The sequence below is a fragment of the Pseudonaja textilis genome, chromosome 3 (assembly GCF_049901715.1).
Source record: "Pseudonaja textilis isolate UNSWEBS1 chromosome 3, rPseTex1.2, whole genome shotgun sequence".
NCBI classification, from domain to species: Eukaryota; Metazoa; Chordata; class Lepidosauria; order Squamata; family Elapidae; genus Pseudonaja; species Pseudonaja textilis.
This window is the reverse complement of record NC_141992.1, coordinates 138,007,165-138,019,874: the sequence shown is the minus strand read 5'-3', so window position 1 is coordinate 138,019,874 and position 12,710 is coordinate 138,007,165. Positions and strand designations below refer to the sequence as shown.

The window sequence follows — 12,710 nt, the reverse complement described above, 5'->3', positions numbered from 1 at the left end:
GACAATGATTCTCCATATGCTGCCTGTAATTCAGAAGGTAGTCGTGTAATCAAAATTCAGATGCTTGGCAACTAATTCATATTTATGACAGTTGCAGTGTCCGGGGATCATGTGATCACCGTTTTTGACCTTCTGACCAGCAAAATCAATGGGAAAGCCAGATTCATTAACAACCACATTACTAATTTAGCAATTGCAGTGATTCACTTAACAATTGGGGCAAGAAAGGACGTTAAATAAGTCAAAACCTACTTAACCTACTTCTGTCTTGCTTAGCAACAGAAATTTTGAGCTCAGTTGTGATTGTAACTCAAGGATTATCTGTATCTTAAAAGTTATTTGGCTGGGTAGGTTGATATACATTGGACATGCCACACAGGTAAATTGCTTAATATTTGCAACCTCAATCAAATACAGGGTCCAGATCTCGATCATGTAATATGTTAAACAAAGTAGAACCACAGCTTGTTCAGCCAGATTCTTTTTTAAGAATACAAGGAAAGTCATACACCTATTATTACAACTATTACACTGTCTTGTGTTTATAAATGTCTGATATAACTCTAGCTATAGTGAACCTATGGAATGACCTTAAAGGACAGAAAGATGAACCACTATCAAGGCAACAATTACATTAAGAGGGGCTTTACCTGGGCCAAAAAAATAGTTTCAATAAACATCTCGAACAGGCCCCACCCTAGTGCCCAGAAATATAAAATAAGAGAGGGAATGCATCTTCCTTAGACTTCCAACATTCTGTTACTCTAGCTGTTACAATAAAAGCAATCCTAACCTCTACATTCTATGATTGTAATGAAAATACTTCCCTTGAAATGAAACTTACAAAAAATACAATTAATGATCTATAGATATTATCAACTTAATTGTAAGATTAGATTTTGTAAGAAGTTATTAAGACTGAGACAACACCCAAGGTCTTCTCTTGAATTCTAATTTACGTAAACAAAAACAATTTTGAAATAATGAAATAATTTTGAAAGGTTTCAAAATAAAGTTTACAGCATCAAACTTACCCCAAACTAATTTGTTAAGAGTTCACACAAATGTTGTAAGAGGTCTTGTAAGCCACAAACATTTTGTGAAATATGAAGTCTATGTCACTGAACTTCAGTTGCTACAATCTATTTACTATTCCTGGCAAATAAGATTGCTAGGAGGCCATTATTAAGACTTGAAGGATTTGTAATTCTGCATTCCTTAATGTGCATGTTAAATGAGTAGTGCAATATTTAGCCCTTTTTTTACTACTATCTGGACAATTTTATACCAAAAAATTATTGTAAAATTAATAAAGAGCAACTTGACTCAAATTAATACCTTATTAAAAAATTCTATAATTATATACAACCTGGTTTTCAAGACTTTGTTGTTAACCAACATTGGTTTCTTCACTAGATCACAGCTATTGGCAGCCTTTTCTGGCTCAATTCACAAAGAGTCCCAACACTCAAAATATTTATTATTTAAATATTTACTCAGATGTATATACTGTGCCAGTCACATGCATATATATCCATTAAACTGCACTTTTCATTCACATGTTTGGGTCCTTTGATCAGATATTGGAATCTGAATTTTACTTTACTCATATTGATATGATAGCTGAGTGATAAACCTTTTTTCACATCTGATAAAAAATAAATCTGAACACTATTAATTCCTTACCTCTACGACTATTGCAGGATTTTAATTAAAGAACCAAATTCCAAAATTAGTTAAGGAAAGCATGAAGAGTATAATTTCTGGAGTTCTTTCTAATCTAATTTGTCAACACCTGCCATAGGAACCATCTCTATTTTCTTATGTGTAACAAAGCAATGCCTGGCACCTCATCTATGCCTCTCTATTCCACTTGCATCTGTGTGCTTTTGTGCACGTATGCGCACTAAGAAGCATGAGTGGGGTGTGTGTGTGGATATGCTCTGTGATCAGCAGCCGGATAAGGGTTTAGAATGGAGCGGGAGCTACCATTCTGAGTCACTTCCATCACTGCCCATCCTATAAAGATTCTCTCTTTTTTTTTCTATACTTCTATTTTTTTTCACCTCAGTCTAAACTTTGCCCATTTTCAAAGTCTTTTTTTTTTTTCATTGATTTCTTCCGACACACCGCATTTGGACCTGTTCTATTTTCCGAAAGTTGTTCCTATTGACAGATAGATTGGCAGAGTTTTACAATCCTTTACATGATTTTTCTCCATCCTTTCGCTGGGTTAGTAGGAATAAAAAAAAAAAGAGCTGCAGGTTGGCAGACAAGCACATGATCTGTAGGGCTGGATTTTAGTTGTATCTGTAAGGAGTCAGCAAAAGGTCAGGAATGTGCTGTTGCAGAGGTACCAGAATGCTGCAATTAGAACAGACAGCCCTGAGCCTACAGGGTTCAATGTAATAAAGCATTATAAAAATCAGAAAAAAATACCAGCTGTATATTTATTACTGATGGGAAAGGTCACAGCTTTTGCAGATGTCAGTTTTCTCCCTATTTTTTAAAAAAGTTGAAGTACCTGAAAAAAAAAGAAGTATCTAAAAAATAAATAAAAGAAGATGAAGGGAGTTGGTTTAGAACTTGGTGCAACAAGGTCATTGGCGACCACAACTATCATGTTGTCTACCCTGCAATATGGAAAATATCATTCTTAATTACTGCAGTAATCTGATAGTTAATGTCAGAACATTGTTTTTCAGTTCATTCTTTTCTTTCAACAATAGACAGATTGCTGTCCATACTTACCGAGGTACAAAAGATGCAGTTGCAGTCCTGAAGAGCGGTCATCTTATCCAGTGAATATTCAGATAAGCACAGCTTACAAGTCACCAAAGACTCCAAGGGCAATTCCCCAACTTCTGCTACTCCGGTTGTCATGGTGCTGAAGCAGATTTCAGTAGCAGAGGACATCAATTTAAATACACCCGGCAATACTACAAGATATAAATCAGAATGTGCCAATGAGAATTATTTTGCAAGTTAAAATTTAACATCATGGAATTTTAAGCAATGCATAAGCGACGTCTTCCACAGCTCTGTCTTTTAACCTGTTCTTTTATTCATCAATATAGACTGTCAAATGATATGATAGGGCTAACCCACTTATATTAGTGCAAGATAACACAAATACATTTCCTCCTCATTCTACAGCAGCCTTCATCAATTCAGGTGAAGAAAACACATTCAGATAAATCAATAATATAAATTTACCATAAATGATAGAAATAAGCGAGTAAATAAATAAGGAAGGAATAATTTAAAGAGGTTAATGTATGAGAAATAACCAGAAATATGAAACATGTATTGGAACAATATCTAGTATATAAGCACTGTCAAAATGATTTGTAATGTTTATAGTGTTTTTCATTTTAATGAGTTGTATTGTATTTTGTATTTATTCTTTTTTATTAATGTTTTAATGTTTAATAAAGGTTTTTCACACACACACACACACACACACACATAACCAGAAATAAATATTTTCTATCAGAAATGTTCATAACATGCCACAGAAGCTATGGCATTGCCCACAACTGGACAAAATGAGCCATTTCCTCAGACTCTAAGCTCAAAACAATCCCTGATGATTCCATAAGAAATTGTCCTACTCATCACCGTAGACCAGGCTTGCCAATATGTAGCTTTCCAAGCAGGCCTGTACAGCCCACAGACGTTTTTGAAAAGTTAATAAATTCACCATTGCTGCCCCAAAAGATGCACTGTCAAGAACCTACAGAGCTTCCAGGCCACAGTGCCACCACCAGCTCCAGCATTGCTGCCTTCCATCAGCTGCCCAATATACTAGGTATCCCTTTGTGGCCTGCAATGACTTTTAATTTATCAATGTGACACTTCCCTGTGTACGAATTCTGCAGATCCGCTATGGACTCTGTCCAGTTGGCATCCATCCCAGACCATAAACCCCTAAGGAACCACATCTTCAACCTGTAGATCTATTGAAGTACTTCCCGGAAAGATTCAGATTATTCAGTCTGGTAAACAGTTCGCCTTTAAGTTTGGGTGACCTATGTAATATGGCCAGAGCACTTGATAAAATAGCACAATTTCTCTCCAGTCGCTAATCAGAAACAAATGTTTTGTTTACTGAGGAATTTGAGGGAAATGAAGTGCCTGAAGAGATGTTGGCATAAAACTCAAAGAGGACACCACCAAGTACTGTTAAGAGTTCAAGTCTCAGCCTACACACTGGTGATAAGAGTGAAAAAGTGTCAATTTTTCTCCATGGCGATTGTATTCTGCAGACTTCTGAGTAGAAGCCCTGTTTCATGTGCGGACTACTACAATACACTGTACATAGGACTGGTCTTGAAGACCATTTGGAAGTAAAGCTGGTCAAAATGCAGGAGCAAAAGCAGTTGTGCCTGCATCTTGGTGCACTCTTGTAACACTCTGTTACACAAACTGCATTGGTTACCAATATATTATATATCTATACTAATAAGTCCTGGAAATAAACTATATACCTCTTCATAGCAAAGACCCTGGCATTCCGTGGGTCAATTTTTCTTCTGACATTTCTGCCAGCCCTGTAAAATCTGACAGAGCAGGTGTCTTTATGTCCTGAAAATTAAGTGTTAGTTGAGGTAAACAGTTTATTCTATCATGGCTCCTGTCCTTTAAAATGGCTCCTCCCCAGAATTCAGAGTGCATAAAACCTGCCAGCCTTCAGAAGGTCTTTGAAAACCTTTTTTTCCACAAACAGTGGAGCAGGTCACAATATGTCAATTTGTTACATATTATTTGTTTTGTGATATGTGTTTCCTGATATGTGAGTTTACTTTGGGTTCATTTTGTCTGTTTTTTTAGCATAAAAACACCTCGAGTTTTTAATTTCCACTCCCCCTATTCAGTTTCAAGTTGGGGCAGCCTTATAAATCCAAATTACAAAGAAGCATAAATACATAAATACTGTATAATACACAGCAAATATTTTGGCAATCCCAGTTGGGAGTTTTGGTGGGCTTCAAATCCAAATGGTTTGCCAAGTACCAGAATGAAAAAGCCTAGTTTACTGAAGTGCTAGTATCTTGGCATGAAATCTATTAATGCTGCTGCTTTACCGTATACACTGTACACGGTGAGTTTACAGAAGCATATATTTTATGAGAAGGGGCCTAAAGACCTCATAAACATTTGCAAACCTAATCAAATTAAATAATTCATAGGTCTGTCTTGCCAGAAAACTTGTCTACTGCAATAGCAAACCAACTTTGAAGTTCCTCAAGGTTTTTCAAGCCTGCTAGTTACAGACAAGAGTCTAGGAAAGTACCCTGACAGAAAAATGCTGCTATAAAGCAGAAACATGTAAATGTTTTCTGCTTACAGGCACTTTGATTAAATGTGTTTTATCCAATAGCTTATCTGCTTTGTTTTCACCCATTATATTTTTCCTTCGTGAATACTGGAAGCCAGAACATACATTGCTTTTAAACTTTCTGCAAAGTAGGAACTTGGCACATCACATTTATCCAAGTATGATATTCATGCACATAGGCCTTTTCATATTAACAAAATGCAATCTGTGCAACAGGTCTCTCACTATTCATCAAAGCACCAAAGAACAATAATTGATGTTTGTGTTGCATCAATCAGCCACTTAAACTTTGTATATGCATATATTACCAGATACTAATCTTTTTGCACAAAAAAACTAACAATTGTGCTCGCTTTCAAATGAAATTGAAATGAAGGCTCATTGGAAACTCTTTCTATAAAAATAATTGTCTTCCTCTAACTGAGTACAATAACAACTCTTTTACACGATAAACTATCCCTTTCAAACATTACCAGAAATTTTGGCAACATCTTTTAGCAAACTCACAATCCACAAACCACTGTTCTATAACTGCTGCAGCCATTCTTATTAGTGAAGCATCAACAGTACACCACACATCAAAGGTTTTGTTTATTTGGGTTGATAATTTATTTTCCATTTGATCCATTCATCCATCCATATTCTTCCTGTCTTCTTTGGCCTTTCTTCCTGGCCCTGTAAAGTCATGTGCATATTTGCTAATGTTTTATTAATATACACATAAAAGTAACATTTCCCTTAAGCCAGCCATGACTCCTGATGACATCAAGAGCAAGACTTGATGCCACCTTTTTCTTTTTTTGGCAACCATACAGGCTGATGAGTAAAAGGAGAACAGAATGATCTGGATGAAATTATTGAACCAGCCATCCCAGTTCACTCTTCATTACATGATGTTCGTTCTTCCTAACTTAAAATAAGCAGCGAGTTAGAATCAGAACATTGTGAAATTCTATTTCCAGGAATATTGTGGTACAGGGACCATATGACATAAGACACAATTATGTCCTGGGAATTCTTAATCAGTATAAAGATACCTTCAAAGAGAACGTGGCGTCAGCTTCCAGTGAAATAAGCAGGAGATTCATCATGGCTTCATTTTGTAGGCTCTCAGCACTTATCTAGCATCAGCATTTCTGTCCATTCTGCTTAGCAGAAAGCTATTATTTTATCCTGTTGATCTCTGGCGTCGTTGAACGTCTTAAGATATCTCGTGCGCATCAATGTATAAATGACTCTTTGTTTTGCCTTGTCTAAATAAATGCTGTTCCATCAGCAGAATGACACGACTTGATGCAGTCGTATATAATATACAACCAGGATTAACTAGTTGGCTGTCACTAAGTTTTTTTTATTATCTAATCAAGGCATTTATGATTGAAAATAGTAGATTTTTTTATCAGAAAATAGAACTAAATTAGAATTGTCCATTGACATTCTTTATTTATAACATTATAGTACATTCTTTCTCCACATGCACATAAAATTATCTTTTATGATTTTCTCCCAGGGATTGGCCAGGATCAAACCTGCTTAACTTTACAGCTAAAGTATATAAAAATATTCAGCACACTGCCTGAGTGAAACTCTAAGTAGTACAACGCTTAATGTTAAAACAGTAGCCTACTTTTTGAAAAAATCAACGTTTGACTAAGAACTTACACTTTGAAACATGTTAGTCTAAAAATCTAAGTCCTTAATAGGAGCTAAAGCAATTTTAACCTTTGAAACCTGTTAGTCTAAAAATCTGAGTCCTTAATGTATGATAAAGCAAACTTCTTTTTTTATTTGTTTCAGGAAGTTTTATCTTCAACATTGCAAGACAGTGTTTTTCTTTCTAATCTTTCAAGAGCATTATGTGTATAGATTGTAACAAAGTTTATTTAAAAAATAATTTCCCCACAGAATATTGGGAAAGACTAGAAGAGATAAGCAAATGCTAATGCTTCATCCATTTTAAAGGTGCAGAATATTTTATGTTGCTTGGAAGCAATAAAACACAACTAACAGGAAAGAGGGGGGAAATTGAGTGGCCGTATGATGCAGGTATTCAAAATATGTTTACCATCAAGACCTTTGTTATGCATAAAATGTGTTACTTTCCAAAGGCCAACAATGTATTAAAACAGCTTTTCTCTACTTGGGGGTCCCCCAGAAGTGTTGGCTCACTGTCTCAAGAAATGAAGCAGATTAAAATGCCAAACATTTTAGGGCATCGTGTAAGAGAATGCTGTTGTTGCATTTCTACATTGAATGACATTTCAAAGCTGAGCAATTAGAATATAAAACAATGTTAAGAGCTGATACAGTTCTTTCATTATTCCCTGGCTTCTTTATTGGGCACTAGCTACATTCATGTTGTGGTTTGCCGGCAGCAAGTGTGGACGGCTGAGGTCTCAGAGAGCAAGGACTCGGATGAGGGGCCTGCATGTGATGAAGGGATGGGGCCAGGACCATGAGGGAGTGGAATACTGCCTTCGGAGATTGTGGAAGCTGGCAGCAGTGATGAAGAGGTCCTCGAGGAGCCTGTGCACAGTGCACTTGTATGAAGGGCTGCTCAAAGGAAAAAGCAGCTCAGCATCACGGGCGACTTGGGAGTAAAGCTGCAAGATAATGGTCCTTCCCTTAAGAGATAAAAGTCTGCTGAGAAACCGGAGTTCTTTGCAGGAAGCAAATAAATTTTTGTACTCAAGCCTTGTGGACATTCGGAATATCTTGCTTGGTGTTTGGCGACTCTTTGTGTTTGAAATATTTTTTAGTAACTTTATCTGGAGCTCTTGGCAGCCTTGAACAACCTTGGCAAAGCTCGTTCTTATCAGAGACAATTAGTTTGAAACAGCCTTTTAACTGTGAAGGAATGGAATTCGTAAAGAATCATTAAAAGGTTTTGCTGTTACCTCTGTTTCATGTTTGTTTCCTTGGAACAAGGTTTGGGTCAGAACAATTCATGAATTTTATATACATTAGCTACAATGAAAGCGGAAAACAGCCTGTCAAAGATGTCAGCTTCCCTCACCAAGAATAAATAAGTAGAAAAAATTTTTTACAGCATCATAACAACTGTACCATAATGGATGCATAATGGAATCAAATATATAGCTAAGATATGATACAATAAAGTGAAGGGAGACGACTGACAAGATCAATTTTGTTTCAGGGGTCTACTGCACTAACTATGAAAAAGGAATTAAAAGCCAGCAAAATCCATTATCCTGACATGGGTTTAGTTTAATTGGTTTTCAACACTAAATGGAAACTTGAGTAAGATTTTGTCCAACTATGCAATAACAATCCAATCTTTGACAAAGCATGAATTCTGATCCCACATATGAACTCTTTGTTTCATTTTTCATTTGAACAGTGTTTCTCAACCTTGGCAGCTTTAAGATGTGTAGATTTCAATCCCCAGAATTCCTCAGGCAGCATACCTGGCTGAATAATCCTGAGAGTTGAAGTCCATATATCTCCAAGTTGAGAAGGTTAAAGAAACGCTGCTTTAGAGGCTGGCAGAAAGGAAGAAGATCCTGTGACAACAGTCTGGGAGTTGAAGACCATGCAACTTAAAGTTCCAAAGTTGAGAAAGATTGCATTAGTTAGAAGTAAAGCCTTTGACTGGAATCATCGTACATACACCAGAAAGAAAGAAAGAAAGAAAGAAAGAAAGAAAGAAAGAAAGAAAGAAAGAAAGAAAGAAAGAAAGAAAGAAAGAAAGAAAGAAAGAAAGAAAGAAAGAAAGAAAGAAAGAAAGAAAGGAAGGGACTGTCATTTCTTTCATTATTTCTTTATCATTTTTATCCCATTTTATTATTTATTTATTTCTTATTTAATTCAACTTGGACACTGCCTGACTCCAATTGACAATGGGCATCAACAGTAACATAAACTAACACAAATCTCCCCCTCAAAAATAATATCCAATGCACATGACAGTCCGAGAACTGTGTACAATTTTCAAAATGACATCCTTTTGTTTTTTAAGCAAGGCAGCCAGTTTTGCACAAGCGACATTGAGATATTTAGAGATCTAATGAAAGTTGGCAGAAGCAGGAGGGATATGCCACACCCACGGCTACTGAAAATTTAAAAAAAAAAGTGTCAGACAGTAAATATTACATCAGAGCATTCCCAATGCTGCCTTAGATCTATATTCAGAAGCCCTACTGGCCTGAAATCTGCTGCCCATTTCCCCAAACCATCATTTTCCTGTGAAAAAGCTTCCATTTTTCTCCCTTGCTGTCCATGTAGCTTAAAAAAGAAAAATAATAATGTTCTTTGGCGTGTTTCATGGTGGCAAATAACAGAGGATGTCAGTTTTGCTTTCCTTTGCCCAGCTCTTCATTATTGTAGGACTTCCTTGGCTGACCCTACTTTCCTGCCTGCAAAAGGTTCACGGGAGACGTACCAGGAGAAAGTTTTATGCCGAGATTTATGTGAAGGAAGGGGAGCCTGCCTACCAGTCAAAGATGATTGTGCGGTCCGAGGCAGAGGTGGTATTCAGCAGGTTCTGACCAATTCTGGAGAAGCGGTAGCAGAAATTTTGAGTAGTTTAGAGCAGGGGTCCCCAACCACCGGTCCCTGGACCGGTACGGGTCCGTGGATCATTTTTTACCAGGCTGCAAAGCTTGGGCGCCGCCATCTTGTTTCAACGGTGCTTCCAGGTTTTCGGTTGCTTCCAGGTTTTCGGTTGGAAAGCGGCGTTTGGGTGCTCGCGCCTTAGTTTCATCGAAGGGGGGGACGGCTTCGAAAGAAGAGCCATCCTGATGGCGGTGGAGTCTCGCGTTACTCAGGTACTCGTCCGTGGAAGAATAAATAATCGTGAAACCAGTCCCTAGTTCAAAAAAGGTTGGAGGCCACTGGTTTAGAGAACTGGCAAATACTACTGGCCCCGCCCCCATCTATTCTCTGCCTCCCGAGTCCCAGCTGACCGGCTGGGTCTTCTTTTATTGCCCTGCACAGGAGAACGGAGCTGGAAAGCAAGTTAGTAGGATGGGGAGGGAATGGGATTTTGCAGTAAACTTCCCCCGGGAGTGGGGAGGGAATGGGGATTTTACAGTATCCTTCCCCTGCCACGCCCACCAAGCCATGCCCACAGAACTGGTAGTAAAAAACTTTGAATCCCACCACTGTTCCCAAGGTCAAGCAATCCCCTTTTGCGACTTACTGACCAGTAAAGTCAGTGGGGAAGCCAGATAATTGCACTAGTAACTGTGCAGTGATTTACTTAACAACGGTGGCAAGAAATGTTTTAAAATGGGGCAAAACTCACGTAACATCTGTCTTGCTTCGCAAGAGAAATTTTGGCCTGACGATTTTGGTCGTAATTCGAGGGCTAGCTGTATTCATGAAATCCATGCCATATGGAAAACCCAACTAAACAGAAGCTGCCTTGTTTTAATTTGCTGCCGTTTCAACCCCATTATAGGTCCTCAGCTTATGACCATAATTGACCCCAAAATTTCTGTTGCTAAGCAAAACTTTTGTTCAGTGAATTTTGTCCTCACTTTACAGCCTTTCTTGCCACAGTTGTTAAGTGAATCACAGCAATTGTTAAGCCAGTAACACGGTTGTTCAGTGAATCTGGCTTCCCCGTTGACTTTGCTTGTCAGAAGGTGGCAAAAGGGGATGATGTGACCCTGGGACACGGCAAACGTGATAAATATGAACCAATTGCCAAGCCTCTGCATTTTGATCACACGACCATGGGGATGCTGCAGTGGTCATAAGTGTGAAAAACAGTCATAAGTCACTTTTGTCAGTGCCATTGTAACTTTGAAAAGTCACTAAATGAACTACGGTAAGTCGAGGGCTACCTGCATTACTGATCCATTATTTCCTTACCCATTTTCTCCAAGTCTCAATTGATATCACCTCTCTTAACTCTTCCGCTTGCATTAGAATGACATTTTCCAGAATTCCCAGACTTGCTACATTAGGTGAAAATTCAAGGAATTACGGTTGCAACAAATTTGAAAAGTTCCGGGATTGGAGAAGGCTTTTTGTCAGCCTTGCATTGCGAGGTAATCCAGACAAGAAGCACACTCAGAACTATTTACTCTATTTTATTGCAAGATTACTTTACATTGGAAGGGCAGATGCAGCTCACTTTAGCCGCCGAAACCCTATTTTGTCTATCCTAGCTTTCATGTGTTTTCCTTCGGGCCCCTCGCTCTGCCCTGCAAATTCCTAGAATGGTCATGTGGTGATTTGTTGTTGTCAAAGAGCTCATACAATCCTGACTCAGAGCAGCAACAAGCTCAAGGCTAACTCCCTTTTCTTGTTGTAGATATCAATCAGATCTTTATTAAGGACGCAGACCAGCATAAGGAGAGTGGAATATAAACAATAATTTTTAAAAGGCTAAAAATATTATACACCTACGCAAACCACCCACACGCAGCAGCATAAGGAAGATGGCATCTGCAGGATAAAAGGTCGAAGTCTGATTTTAAAAAATAGCTAACTATCTGAAAAAAAAAACCTTTTAAAAATGTTTAAAAACGGTCTTTAAAAATCTAAAGGGAGAGGTAAGAACATGCTATGGATTCAGGAGAACTTAAAAACTAGTATAGGGCAGACTAAATCTGTCACAATGCAAGGAATTCTTAAACAACAAAATAGATGCTCGTTAAGATTAGTTTATGACACAGGTCCTCAGTGATGCATTGCTGCCCAGAACCTGACAACATTATATGTTGTAACAGGATTTGGATTTGCAAGCAACAGGAAGATGTGGAATTGTCCTATGCGCTCTAAGTATTTATATTGTAATAATGAGATGACAGTAGTATGGATACTCTCTGTGTAATACAGGCACTGGAAAAATACGTGCTATGTTTCTCCAGTGTGTCTTGAGTTACAAGGGCATTGTCTCTCTGGGTAAGGAATTTTCCTGTTATCAGCCTTCAAGGAAAGCTGAGGGCATGGCGTTGTAGCAGGGTAAAGGTCTCTGGTGGTTAGGTATTTTTAGTTAAGTATGTCGGGGAGAGGGTGGGAGGCAGAGTAGCTATTGGATTCATTGGCAATAAAGTTTGGGGGCCTGGCTAGGTCCAATTAGTGCTCTGTGTCTGCTACACACTGTTTAATGAAAGCTTTGGCCTGATCGTCCTAACCCATGCTGAATGGAAAACTTGGAGAGGAGCCCAAGGGTGAGATTTTACTTGCCACTGTTTTTTTTTTCAAAATGGACTGAAAGTCATCCCTCATAATTAGTGAGGCGAGACCAAAGGGAGTGGGGAGGATAGGATCCAATCGAGGTTGGTTACCAGGACCAGCAGTTTTGTCTTCTGAGCTTTCAGACTGGAGCCCATCTTCAGTGCACCCACTCTGCTAGAAAGAAGTTCCCTATATGAGGCCAAAAGTTTGGAAGACA

At 38.2% G+C, this 12,710-nt stretch overlaps 1 protein-coding gene across 2 annotated transcripts in view; it reads right to left on the bottom strand.

The window, feature by feature from the left end:
• RNF144B (ring finger protein 144B) overlaps positions 1 to 12,710 on the bottom strand; it is a 53,877-nt gene that overhangs the window by 33,333 nt on the left and 7,834 nt on the right. The window contains exons 1-2 of one of the 2 annotated variants that reach the window (XM_087930940.1): positions 6,379 to 6,571; positions 2,752 to 2,939 (exon numbers count right to left, since the gene is read on the bottom strand). In XM_087930940.1, the coding sequence (XP_087787066.1) occupies positions 2,752 to 2,916 (165 nt within the window). In that variant the 5' untranslated portion in view covers positions 2,917 to 2,939; positions 6,379 to 6,571. Of the gene's footprint in view, positions 1 to 2,751; positions 2,940 to 6,378; positions 6,572 to 12,710 lie in introns of those variants that run through there. The other variant, XM_026699529.2, reaches the window with a different exon arrangement.